The sequence below is a fragment of the Microchirus variegatus genome (assembly GCF_963457635.1).
Source record: "Microchirus variegatus genome assembly, chromosome: 8".
NCBI classification, from domain to species: Eukaryota; Metazoa; Chordata; class Actinopteri; order Pleuronectiformes; family Soleidae; genus Microchirus; species Microchirus variegatus.
In genome coordinates this window covers 7,370,252-7,384,687 of record NC_139809.1, presented here as the reverse complement: position 1 = coordinate 7,384,687, position 14,436 = coordinate 7,370,252, and the positions used below count along the sequence as shown (strand labels likewise).

At 41.3% G+C, this 14,436-nt stretch overlaps 1 protein-coding gene across 1 annotated transcript; it reads right to left on the bottom strand.

Annotated features, from left to right (window-relative positions):
* Nucleotides 1-1,620: 1,620 nt before the first annotated feature.
* On the bottom strand, nucleotides 1,621-12,465 carry LOC310931103 (transmembrane and coiled-coil domain protein 3-like; the record flags this gene model as incomplete). Its single annotated transcript, XM_083894209.1, has 4 exons — nucleotides 12,365-12,465; nucleotides 2,807-3,789; nucleotides 2,558-2,693; nucleotides 1,621-1,926 (listed from the first exon to the last, which is right to left on the bottom strand). Exons 1-4 carry the CDS (start codon nucleotides 12,428-12,430, stop codon nucleotides 1,621-1,623), a joined length of 1,491 nt encoding a protein of 496 aa, XP_083750335.1. The 5' UTR covers nucleotides 12,431-12,465.
* Between the last annotated feature and the right edge of the window lie 1,971 nt (nucleotides 12,466-14,436).

Genomic DNA, 14,436 nt, shown 5'->3' with positions numbered 1-14,436 from the left:
AGTAAAAAAAGATAGAGTAAAACTCATAAGACGTGTAAATGGTGGACAGCGTCTGTGTTGTTTGGGTGTGAGCAGGATCACTGCACTGATGAGCTGGTGTGAGTGTTGATATCACCATGCTAACAGGACAGTCATGGGGTTGGAGTCATTTTTTTTGGCCCTGCAGAGAGAAGACAGCTGGTCTTATCAGAGCCCAGCAGTGGCTTCAGTGGTCATGGATCTCTGACGCCAACATTAATGACTCCTCCTACACACACACACACACCATACATAACCCTGTAAAACATTTCTGTAACACACTCACTCCTAATTTAATCATTTTTATAAGACAGTGCTCATAGTAAAATCAACTTATTGCACTTTAAATATGATGAACAGAACACAGAATAACTTTAAGAGATGACTGACAACTCAACGGGAGGAAATAATAAGGCAGGGATGGGGAACGTCCAGCCTGCAAATTAAGACAAATTCAATTGTTGTGGCCTGACAGACGATTCATAAATACACACACGCACACACACAAAATACTCATGACAGAAAAATGTACTTTTCAGTGATTCAAAACGACTAGGCTAACAGGTCCGTCTGCCTGTTTGCCCGTCCGGTCACAGGTTGGGTGAACAAAAGCACCCACATCATCACTTCTGGTGACTGTTTTTACGAAAAAGAAGATGTGGAATGTTGGACTTTCCAAGAGAAAATTGAGAAGTCTGGTATAGTGAAAGACACGCCAGTTTGCGGGAAGTTTGCAGGAAGCACTTGTAGTGATAAAAAAAAAAATGCTAACAGGTGGAAAAAGGAATGTTCAGTAAGGAATGAAAAACAATTGAATGCATAGAAAACAGGTTGTCCATTTCCTCGGAGTTTTAGGATTCTCATTGAAAAGGGAAATTTTAAGATCTGTGATTATTTTCCTTTAGACAAATTTTTGCAAAATATGGAAGTAAAAGCACAAATGCGTTAGCTTAAATTAGCAAAGAGACTGGAAACAGAAGGAACAAACTAACCTGGCTCTCTGTGTGTCCTCCTACCAGCATCCAAACCACTCACACAACACTTCACGGCTGCTGATTCTTTCCCAGTAATTACCATACAGACATGAGAGCGGTACCAATCTTTTCAAGAGTGCAAATAATGAGTGCAACTATTTCCACAAAGTACTTCACAGCTTTGCCCCACGATCCACCTACAGAAGCTCAGAATGTTCCTTGTGTTTTCACGTGCATGCTTGAAAGAACTTCGAGAGATATTTTAAAGGTGCACTACAGCAAAATGAGTAGCCATTCGTCTCAATTTGACCTGATCTGTGGATTATTTCCCCAAAAACCAATGGTAAAAAGTGAGTCAAATATTGCGACACTGTTGTTTGAGAAATCAAAGTAAGAAAATTAATGGTAATATAATCATTATCTTTAAGATTAAGTGAAAATATTAGCTAAACACATTCAAATTCTAGATAAGAAAATCAGCTAATTTAAATTTCAGGCTAACTTTTTAAAACTAGTGATTTCTGTAAATACACGTCTTCTGGCGATTGTACAACCAATCCTCTGAGACAGTCCCATACTGACATGTGACAGTGTTACGTTGCCGTCTTCAGTATGTTCTACTTTTCCATCAGGCAAGCAACAACAGCCTGTCCAGGGCGTACTGTAAACGGTCCCAGCTCTTCCAGAAAATGGTCAAGAAACAAATCCCCAGGACGGTCGCAACCACGTGGTATCGGCTCCTCATCAGAGGAGCGGCAAACTTGGCAACAGTGGACACGCACACCAAGATGACCGTGATGATGGCCAGCATGATGTTGATGCTCTTCCCCAGCAAAACCCGGGCATCGTGGCTCTCGAGCTGGACTGTCTGCTGCTGGTGCTGCTGCTGGAGCTCCAACTTGGACACTCGCGTCTGACACGACTCGAGGGCTTCCTAAAATAGACGAGACAGTGGGTGTGAATACTTATACCAGTGTTTCTCAGATGCTTTTTCTAAACTTTAAATGCTACTCAATCACCCTAAATACCAAAAAATATTATGTATCAACAGAAAGTCATAGAGAGAGAGAATTTTGTGGGCATAAATGTCAAAAGACACATTTGTTGTAGGCAGGCAGATTCCCATCAGCTCCATTCCGATGTTAACCAAAGTGCTGCACAGAATAACGCCAATAAAAATCAATAAAAATAGAAAGCATAAAAACATTAAACATATAATTAAACGATACAGAACATAATAAAATTAGACAAACAAACAATAATGGGAGTCCAGCTCAACCCGTTTAATGGGATTAAATGCTTCTTGCCACCGCCCACTCCTGCTCCATTGGTCATGTCTGATAGTATCGCTTGACAGAACCCATTTTCATATGAAGGACATAGCATACACATGACATTACATTATTTGTGCTCACAAAAAACAAATAGAGGCAGAACAACAACAACAAAGATCACCAGAAGTTACACACTGCAGCCCTAAGATATAATTCAGAGACCTACTGATTCATGAAACAAGCATAAATATACTTGTAGTATAATATATCAACACTATTATATTAATGTACCTGTATATCCCTGGCCCTCTCTTGTGCCTGGTAGGCCACCCTCTCCTCAATGCTGGCCAGTTCCTGTTTCAAATTGGCCATTTCGTGTTGATGAAGCTCCGTCAGGTCATTCAGCTGATCTTCCAAATGCCCGTACCTGACCATCAGTGTAAGAGAAGCAAAAATGTTATCACTGAGAATAAGACTTTTAAATGTATACGTTTATATTATGTTTATGATGAAACTGACAATAGACATAATGTTAGTTACTTGTATCTCTCTTCCTGCAGTGTTTGGCTGACGATGCCATACTCTCTCTTGAACTGAGCCTTTAGTTCGTCCATTTCTTCCTCCAGCTGGCTCTGAGCGTCTTTGATCTCCCTCACCTCCTCCAGGCTCAGGGCCAGTCTGCTCTGACTGTCGCCACCTGCTGGCTGCCCCTGGCCCAGGTCTGGGTTATTCTGCCCTGCTGATGCACCTCCACCTGCTGGGTGACCATTACTTTCTGCTGAAATGGAAGCGCTCCCTGAGGAGCACTCGTCGTCACTGGGATACTTCGGCTTTCCCACCATGGAGGTGCTGCTGCTCAGCCCCTTTTCTGCAACGTCGGTGGGCAATGAAGGGGATACGTCAAGGCTGGTCTTGAGTTGGGCAATATTGTCAGCACTGCCAAACCTGTTCCTAATGAGGTTGGCAAACTCTCTGGGTTTGCTGAAGAAGAAAGGAGGGGACAGGGAAACACCAGGTCCTATGGTCTTGATCTTATCCATGGTTGGGTGGCGGCCACTGCCCGTCATGTCCTTCAGCAGCTCTCTGGGTGACTCCCTTGGAATGGTGCTGTGTTTGACAGTAGACAGACGAGGGGATGTGCTCTGAAGGATTTCGTTGTCTTTCATCTTTCGATGATACTGTTCCAGCTTCTTCTGCATCTGAGCAATGTTTTGAGCCGATTTCTGGTTCTTCTTCTCAAACACCTGCTTGATGCGCCCCATCTGCTGCTTGTCTGCGCTGTTCACCAGCTTCAAATACTCAGCTACATTCTCTTCTTTTGCCGTCTGCTCAATCTTCAGCTGCTCAGTGACTTTCAGTATCTTTTGCTGGAGGTTGTCCAAACAAGAACGACTCCGGTGGAACTCTAAACCAAGAGCAGAAGCAGGGCTCCCATCACTGACGTCAAAATCGAGGTTGTTCTCTGAAGAACCCCTCCGCATCGATGAGGGGATGCTGGTGAAACTGCCGTCAGAACCCCGATCCTACAATGAGAAGAAATAGACTGCAATGAAGTATTTACAGAGACTATTTGGGTATGTACTGTATGTAAAGATATTTCTTATTGGTGCATCTGTTTTGTGTTAGCAACAACAATTGAATCCAGTCTGTTCATCTAATTTATGTCACTGATAATGTCACGCAGGGGAACAAGCCTAAGAAAATCCCATTTCTAGACAAAGTCCCTTGGGTCTATAGTAAGTTACAATTTTCCTGATGAGGCTGAACATCACATTCAGTAAACTGTGACCGACACGTCAATAGTTCACTTCCGAGTATAGGCCTCCGAGTTTACCGTTATACATTTGAGGAAATGAAACAAATAAGACTCCAATAAGCAATTTTAACAAAGGCGTCAAGCCCCAGAATGCACAATAATAGGAAGCCGGGGAAAAGGGCATTAAATGAAGATTTAAATTAGTTTTGCAGGGGCTGCATTTTTCAAGCAGAAGTGTTGCTTTAATGCAACAGAGGCCTATAAGGAGCACTTGCTCACAGCACAGCACCAGAGGATGTAAACCTAATAAAAAGCTGTTTTACAACAAGCACCATGGGCTGTACAAAGCTGTGCTAATACTCAACAACTGCCAGTCTCAAGCAAATAAACAGATCACTGCTAACTCAAGCAGACTTAGGGCTTGATCCTGCTTTGCATTTCCACATTACCACACAACACAGTTACATGTCGCAAGACAAGGACCTTTACGATTGACTCATGTATCAAGTTCAACACACGACGACTCTCCTCGACACATGACTGTCAGGTGAACTCAAGTGAGGGGAATACCATTTACGGTGATTCAAACAATATTGCACAAACCGAGTTAACCCTAACCCATTTATTGGTGACCTTAAAACAAAACTAAAACCAAAAACACACTGAGCTGGATTATTTCTCTCTTAAATCAGCAACACACGCACCAACCTATTTACTTGCTGTTGGCAATATGACATCACCCTTGAACAGCCAGACAAACTTGTTTGTGAGGCCACTTTTGGTGAGTAGCAGGGGTATCAGCTCTGTTTAAGTTTGGTTTCAGCTTAGAAAGTGACAAAGAAACAGTGTCATGACTCATGACAAGTGTGTTCTCTTCTTCAGAACACACACTAATTGTTCTGGTAATCCCCTGACTTTTTCTGTAATATAATTTCCTTTTTTTAACATTATTCCATTTTTTCCAGTGATTAGGTACTCGTGGTCAAACTAAAACTATATGTTGACAAGTTTGTTGTAATAAGCTCAGATTAAAAATGGTAATGAGCCAAACAACAGCATGGTCACATGACATTGCAACCATGCAGGCATAATTTAGTTCAGTCATTTTTTTTGGGTCACCATAAATTAAAAATTCAGCATTTCTCTCAATAATTATTTAACATCTACATAAAATACAGTTGGAATGAAATTATTAAACAGATATCTCGTTCAGATGTTTACCTAATGCAAAGTCATATAAGCCATACCAAAAATGGCCCTAATGGTCAAATAGATACAATTTATTATGTAAACTGTGTTGGGAAAGTTTGCTATCTGTAAAACATGAGCCCCTATACATAAATCTGGGGAAATGTAAGGGAATCACAGCACTGCTGTGGCAATAGATTAGCACAACTTCAATAGGCTGCTATTTACACTGTAAATGTGTATAAAATGTATGGTCAAGTCTCTTTGTGGTTCTAATTTTACTGTAATGTATCTGTAATGTGTGGCTTATCTGGGGTATTTCGGCAACTCGACCCATTCTCTCCCCCTCACTGACCTCAGTCCGTCGTGAACACAGGACTCTTTCTCTTCAGAGAAGAAGACCACACTTTGTCGTGTCCTACCTCTGCTCTGTCCACAACCCTGATGAGCGAGCTGCTGCATATAGATCCACTGGCCTATCGCAGCAAGTGGAGCCTTGTACCAAGTCGTAACGTAATCGCTCGCCTTCCAGAGACCAAATATGCAAATATCACCCTTTTCACAACAATCAGTTTCAGTTTAAGCTGACCCTTTGTCAAACCTGTTTGCACACAAAAGACAGGGGGGCCTAATATCCTCCTCCTCAAAGAGGAAGTATTGGACAGACTGCTGTGCGCTCATATTACGCAGTCTTTTAAGCTTTTAAATGAGAATACACAAAGAACTGCCTGTTCAACCACAAAGCTTTACTGGAATGACTGGTAGCTTTTCAGGCACTCTACCACCACTAGCTTTTACTTGTGTATTAGGGGCCAAATCGAGGTTTGCCTTTATTGCTTCAATGTGCTGTGGCAGCATAGATAAGGGATGAGTGTAAAACAGATGTAGCAGTGACCTAATTGCAACCATTGCTGAATCACTGTTAAGAGCTGCCACAATACAAAACCTTCACTGGGTATGAGGTGGTTGAAAAGTGTATCAATACAACTTCCTTAGTTGAATGTGAATGTCAAGCCATATTTCACACAGCTAGAAGGATATAGGTGCACACTTTGTGTTACAAAAACAAGATGTTTTTGGGGAGGTTGAGGCCTAATTCACAAGAGAGAGCTCAAGTAACGGAGATAACAAGACCCAGATGTTTTAGACGCATAGGAACCCAAATGTTTGACATTTTACAAATTCCCTGATGAGAGGTTCCTTGGCAATTTATACCATTTCAGTTTAATAAACCTATTTCCACAGCTGCTGCTGCTGCTCAAGATTTCTTCTCACATTGATGAAACTGCTGGCGCAATCTGAGGCTCTGTCTGGATGATATGTTGTACTAAATGAAAATGTCCTCCCAAATCTGATGAGAAGGAGCCCTACTGTTCACCCCATTTCTCCCAAGCTCTTATGGAGGCGTTCTTGAGGTATGAGGATAAGACGTGGAGGTCACAGGGAGGGATGGTTGGAGTTGTCAGTGGGGGTGAGAGCCCAGGAACTAGGGGAAAGGCTACAACACAGCTGACGGCAGCAGAAAAAAAATGTATTAACTGTCCTTATCAAAAACAACTTGGATGTTACCTTCTATCATCATGTGACCAGTCTGTCTGTTCTTGACCAAGACAGTGAGCTCCTTTACTGGCTGTAAATATATTGGGAAGTTAAAATGCTGTGCTGTGTGGCCCTCGTCGTATCTTCAAAATCCAGCCTGCCACTACAAATGTGAGGAAACCCACTCACAATTACTTGCTCAGACTGTCTTGAAATTAACAAGCCAGGCCTACGCCCACTTCTTTGTGACTCACCCAAGGATATTGGTGTCAACACAAGAAGCAGAACAAACAAATAGACAGTGGAAAACAAAACAGACAGACAGACAGACAGACAGACAGACAGACAGACAGACAGAACCTGAAGCAGAGGATCAATAAGGGGACAGGATTGAAGCGAAAAGAAATTGTGACTGATTGGTTCTTCAGGGATAAATGTTATTGCCAGGTCTGACCAGGGCCAAGAAGAAATTGGTTCCAAAAGCAGCTAAACAGTACATCATCATCTGCACCAACAGAATCTATGAGAGTCCTCGGGGGTGCCTCGCTCTCACCTCAGCCCTGCATGACCCCCCAACTGCCCTACATAGCACACAGCGTTTGTGCAACACAAGAGCCTATTTAATATGCTCTGATCTCTCTAAACAGCACAACATAAAGATCCAAAAAGCATTGGACTCCATCTTTAATCCATCAAAGGGGGGCTTTGTGCTGTTGTGCTTTGGAAATTCAAATCTTGGATGCTATGGGGACAAAGTCAGTGGAGTGGATAGAAAACTGCAGATCCTGCTTATCTTGCACTGCAGTGTTCTCTCTCTTGGATCAATGATCTAGTTAGTGATTCAGTTTTTAATGCAAAAACAGACACTCATTTTTCTACTGCAGCAGCAGCAGCAGTATCACCAGCAGAGCAGAACATAATAAAAACACCGCCTGTTTCTGACCAAGCTTGCTGGCCCTCAACAGAGAAGGGCCAGCAAGGAAGACACTGCCCATGTCATGAGGAAGTGATGTTTTGAAGAGAGTACTCACAATCATAGCTATAATCAGGTAAAACCCTCAGTTCACAATGTATGCAGGCTGATAAGCACATGTTGTTGACAGTGATCTGAATGTGGTGTGACTAGTTCATAAGGCTGCACTCATTCATCTTTCACCCTGTTATTGCCTCAGTGTGCACCACATAAACACACACAAACAGAGCTGGCACACTCTCTGAGAGGGAACAAAACCGTCCCTTCAGTTCAGAACAGAACCACAGAGGGGAAGAAGCCTGAAGTGCTTATTGGTATTCCCTCCAGCTGATCCACATGGATACAGGCGCTCTCCCACTTGGGGTTCACACAGGGAAAGGGGAACAAAACTAGAGATAGAGAGAGTGAACGCGACACAGAGCACATCTTTGATTTTAGTCATAAAGCTGACCCAGCACCATCTCCTTTCATATGCATCCCACAGCTGCCTGCCTGTGGTCACACTTTGATGCCTTTCCTTAAAGGCTAAACTGTATGCCTCATCTGAAGAAAGGGGGGGGGGGGGCAAAAAACAAACAGGCAAAACATATTGAAGTGATAGGTTTTTGAATGACTAACCCCCAGGAGGCCAGTGGAAGGGATTCATGTGTTTCACGATTATCTCATTGACAAGCTACACCACGACGAAATCAATAGCCCATTAACACACAGCACACAAGCATCTGCTTTGCCTGAGAGTAATGACTGGGATTCAATTAAGATAAACATGTAATAATATTAAATGTACTCCAAGTGAAAGAGTGACTAGAGGCAGTGACAACGCAGAGTCAAGCAGCTCATTAGCCGAGAAGAAATAGAGCAGACCATGATCATTTTTAATTTCATGATTCACAACAAAAGGGAATAAAGCTTATTAAAAAGTTTGCCTTTGTCTGGTGAAGATTTTCTGGACGTGAGCCATTCGAACTGAATTGTTACATCATCTTGGCCTCTAGACCACAATGGCTTTTTGAAAAGCAAAACTGGAATTTCATTTCTGGACAATACAAGGGGGGGGGGGGGGCACAGTCCAGCAGTAATGAACCAGCCAAAGAGTCTGATAAGTCTTTGCAGTGCTGTCCTGGTTTTTATACAGTGGCTTCAGAAAGTAAACAAACCCCTTTATTTATTGCAGAATGTATGTTATAGCCTTCATTTCATTTTCAAACGTAAACTGCAAAAAACAGAATAGTGTCAGTACTACCCGTTTCATTAATAATTATTGAGACCGCGTATAGGACTAAGCACGCACGCACACACACACACCAGTGTATCCAAGGTCCCATGGACAAAAGCCAAGTCATGAAGTCCAACAAACTCTCAGTACACCACCATATTACGGCTGTGATGAGGCAATGATCAGGCCATTTCTAAGAAGTTGAGTGCAGTAGCCAAGAAGTTTGGGAGCACCCTGACTTTTCCTTGAGTTGCCTGTGTGGCCAAAGTGGACAAGAAGAACCTTGATCACGCTGATGACTAAGAAGCCACAGGTCGCTGCTGTAAACGAGGACCAACAAAAATAACAACCATGTCTTTGTGCAGCCTATCAATCAGTGCCTTATTCCTGAAAACACATTCCCACCATGGCATTCTGGATTACTGAATTGGAGTATTTCATCACTTTAGATTTAAATGTACAACACAATAAAACGTGCAAAAAGTGAAGGAGTCTGAATCCTTTTTGAAGCCACTGCATTAAGTGATGATCAATTAATCACAACCAATCCAATACAGCAAATTTTGGTATTTGGTGAAGTCGAAATGTGTGTCAAAATATCATTTTAGATGAGTTATTGTCTGGATATATACACGTCTTATTCTACAGACTGTAGAGAACATCTTTGTTTCTCACAGATCTGCACAAATATCACAAAGTAATCATTTTAAATGTGTTTATCAAATGAAAATGAGAACCATTATGTAAAAATTAATATTCCCTCTGATATCGCGAATCATATCGCAATCGCAATTCCTGTCAAAAAATTATCGCAATTAGATATTTCTTTTCAAAATCCTTTGATACCCTGTATCATGACCATCTGAATTACCTTAAAGGTCACATAGAGTGGTCCTGTTGAACATATATGTGAGTTATGGAGGTCTACTTACATATATTAAGTTGTTTTTATGGTCAAAATCCTCCTAGTTGATGTAAACAAGCCGATTGAAATCTGTCCTTTTCGAAGCGCTTGTCAGTCGCGCTATTTCAGCCATAAATCTCGCCCGAGAAGACAGAGTGTGTTGTGATTGGCCAGCCAGCGTAGAGCCTTCCCACCTGTGTTGTGATTGGCCAGGTATCTGGAAGTGACGTAATCTATCACGTCAGCTCTCAGAAGCGCAGCGCCCCCCTCTGGAACGGTGGATGCACTGCTACTCATTATCAAAACATTGTTTTAACAGTGTTTAAAAATAGCTTCGTCACGACTCCCCGCCGCAGTCCCTTTATGACTTTAAACCGGAGTCAGACCCAGAGTCAGAAGACACTGTTGCTCGTGAAACACCTCCACAATGGACGTTATTCTTCTTCTGCGGTTTAATGTACGCAACCGGATGTGCCCGGACTACCGCCCGGAGCAGGACAATCGGTTGTTCAGGAGAACCGCTGCTTACGTAACTAGTACGGCATTTTCAGTGATCTCGTTGAGCCCCGAGATTACAATAAAACACAACGTTCTCAGCAATGGCTGAACTGTTTGTTTCGAACCGTCAGGGCTTCATAAACAAGGTAATGACGCAGGTACACACCAAAAAAAACAGCGATAATGGGAACTTCCGGTCTAGTTCCGCTTTAATATGTTAGTAATTATTAGGTTATTCTTCTAAGCCCTTATTTTAAATGTAAACAGTTTTATTAAAGTTACATTTTAATTTGAAATTCCTGCAACTAGAAAAAAGAGCTAAGTCAATGTTGTCATCTAGGACGCATGATGCTTTTGAACGTCATCATGGTGAACGAAGGACAACGTTTGTGTTGAAGAAGTTCAAACTGTGATTACAGACTGGAACTTTGAACTGTGGAGGGTAGCATTTCTTTGTGTGTGCCACCTGGAACTTTTTAGAAGCAGAAGAAGAAGAAGAAAATGTCATCATCTCTCCATTCCTTTGAAAAACAAACGTGACTGTAACAGGTCTGAGAGCTTACGCACACGCTTGAAAGACAAACAGTATGTGTGGTACTTTGTTGACTTTCTGGTTGCACAAGAACTACACTTGACCAGGCATTCCACTCCTCGGTGTCAACGTGACCGGGAGCTCCTGGCTATGAGTGCATATTCAGGAGAATTTTGACAATTACATACATTCACACTCTCATTTGTTATCGCCTGAGTAGTCAGCGTCATCCAAAAGGTGGTTAATTCTCTAAAACGTAGGAAAGCTCTACGTCGTCTTTCGTCATTCAAATTTGTAATGATCAATTTGACTTCACACGTTCAGTACGATGTTTCAGGGTAAAATAAGCTACGCGGTCTGACAGTATTTACTCGAGATCATTTACATTTTTTGCACTGAACACACATTTTGCATATGTAATAGTACAAGTGTGGTTGTAAATAGAATTGCATACCAATGTAACAAAATGGCAACCACCTCTAAATGTCAGAGGTAAAAAAAAAGGGGGTCAGAAATTAACCACAATATCAGAAAATATGTCAAATGTATACAAGAAACTAAAAAAAACTGGTTTCTTGTATAGTTTTTTTTGTTTTGAATCGTTTACACTTCAATAGAATGATCTTTGGTCATAAATATTTTGTTATGGTGCTGCTAAATTAGATATACTCTAATTATACGTGACATTAAATACCCAAACATCACACTTGGTTGGAGAAGGATGGAAATATTAGAAATATTAGAAATATTTGCAATCCAATATGATAATGAACCACAATGTACAGTATAAATCACCATTTGAGTAAACTCACAGTGCTAATTCAGATCTATTTCATACAGTTGTGGACTGAAATGTATGTTTTCTTGGCACCAGAAGGGTCTGACACAAAAAAACCGCCTGCTGAAAATTCAACATTTAGTCGATTAATCCATAAGGAGATGAACAAAAAAAAAATAACCGACTGATTTATTTGAGTGATTTAAGTCGAAACCTTTAAATTTGTGGTGGCAATCTGCGACCTATTTGCTGATTTGGTTGGGAAAGCAAACAGTTCTTCGGTTAAGACTCTGAACCCGTGACAGGAATGTCTCAATATTATGTTCTTACAGTTAATAATAATTGATTTCAGACCGAATTCAACGCGACACAAACGGATGTGACCATCGTGAACGAACAGTATGATGTCGTTCAGTGAAGGATTCACGTGTTTTTCGCTGCGGTAGTTTGCTGTAACTGATGGATCTGAGCTCGTTCATAAAAGCTCTTTGTTTGACGAGGGAAACACAAACGGCTTTAACACCGAGAACAAGGCGCAGCTGTTTGAGTTTCTCATGACGAGGAGTTCAACAGGCGACAGTGAGGAGTGAGACACGCTGCTAATGCTACTGCTACATGTACCTACATGTACATACGGAACACACACATGTGTGTGTGTGTACATGTACATACAGTGCGTACACGGTTCTGTGACACACTCGGAACGACACTCACCATACGGCTGCTGAGGTATTTCTCCACTTCGGATAAACTTCGCACGGACACGTTGGCGCTGGGCATAATAATCCCGGGTTAGTGTTCAGCCAGGAGACGGTGGTTTATCCAGCTCGACACCAACACCGGGTTACAACTAACGTCTAATCTCGTGTCCATGTTTAACCCCGGTGTCTCTCTCTCCCTCCCTCTCTCTCTCTCTCTCTCTCTCTCTCTCTCTCTCTCTAACCCAAAAACACACACACACACACTACACACGGACTACTCTCCTCAAACTGTGCGAACCTAAGCTCCGCCCACTTCTCTCTGCAGGGAGAGGAGAGGAAAGGAGGGAAGGAGATGAAAGGAGGACCATGACCTTTTCTTTTTCTTTCCTTTTTCTTTTCTGAAAAAACAAGTACAAAAAAAAAGTGTAAATATCAAAGAGAGAATTGAAATAGTACAGAATGTTCTGAGACAAATAATAGGTTTGATGTATGCAAAAACATGTAGGTGGGAATATTCTTCAGAAATAAACAAATAATGAATAAAACAAGAAAAGAGGGGGGGAAAAAATAGAAGAGAAAACGCAGTCGAGTGCACACGCCGTTGCCTTTGGTCTGTGCGTGCGCGTGATCTACCATTTCCTGTGGAAGAGAAGTTGCGAAATCGTTAGTTTAAAACAGAGTTAGTGCAGTCCACATTCAATAGCTACAGCTTCATCTTACCTCTTCTCAGTCATCATTTTGAGAGATTTGTGTTATTACACTGTTTTGTTTTTTGCTGATTTAGGATCATTTTGAGGTGCTGAATCCAAAAATCACATTGGTTTTGCTCAATCATCAACCAAAGCTACACATTTGTTTTTTAACGTTTTTGTTTACATATTTTGGCATATGATATGAAATGATATGTCATATGATGCAAAATTCTTCTATATGTCTTGCAATAAACAAATTCTGAAGATTTTGCATGTGCCAACTCATGACTAATTGTTATATATATATATACATATATATTACAAATGAATGAAATGGCTTCAACTAGACTACGACTACATCTGTGGTGAATACACCATTGTTCCTAACAGGAATCTAGTCACAAGTTTCATAAAGCTTGCTTACCATGCTTATTTTGGTATTAAATGTGGTATAACGTCACAAAAATGTAATCAATATATTCAGAAGATTGGATTTTTCAAAATCAAATTAGCATACAAACCTGACCTGATTGAAAAAAAATTGGATGTCATTTTTGGATTCAGTGGTGCAACAAAATGGTCCAAATTCAGTTGAAAAGACATAGACAACTTACTTTTTTGTGTGTAACCCAGTGTTATTTATCATTTATCATGTTATCAGTTATGCCTCCATGCTTTGCAACATGCAACACTTTTCCAAACACTCAGAGGGAACATGGGAACAGTCCGACAACCTTTTCACTCAGCATGGAATGAACTAATCCACCTCGCCATGAACACAAAAGCCCTTGTTGCATCACAAATCCCTTAACCTTTGCAAACATACACAAATTTGCTATTTCAAATTTGTTTTCTTGTAGTTTGTAAAAAAAAAAGAAAAGATGACAGTTTATCAGAACAAACAGTGGTCATGCTATACACTCACATGCTTTATTTACCCTCTCTGGCACAAAGAGGATGTATCATGTGATGCAGTGACATGATAGGCTTCACACAAAGAAGCTCTACTGGACAAAGGACTTCTAAAAATAGCTAATATCATTCATGTGATCATTAAGCTTTAATGCCGCGAACAGCGCCTTTAATTGGCTTGACACGTTCACCGGGTAACTACAGCAAAAGAAAGCCGACAGCACCTGTTCTCCGGTCGCCCATATCTGCAGAGGCCTAATTAAATATTGATTAGCTAATGCTAATAACACTTGAAAGTCTAGTCCCTCGCCGTCGACACGCTGCAACATCTCAACATCACTTGACACGAAACACGACAATAAGACACAAGGGTGGGGGACACGTTTTGCATTATTCATTATAACGGGAACATGTAAACAATCTGCTAGAAGCAAGGGCAAGTTCCAGGGAGCATCATTACCAAGTCTGCGTGAGTTCATGG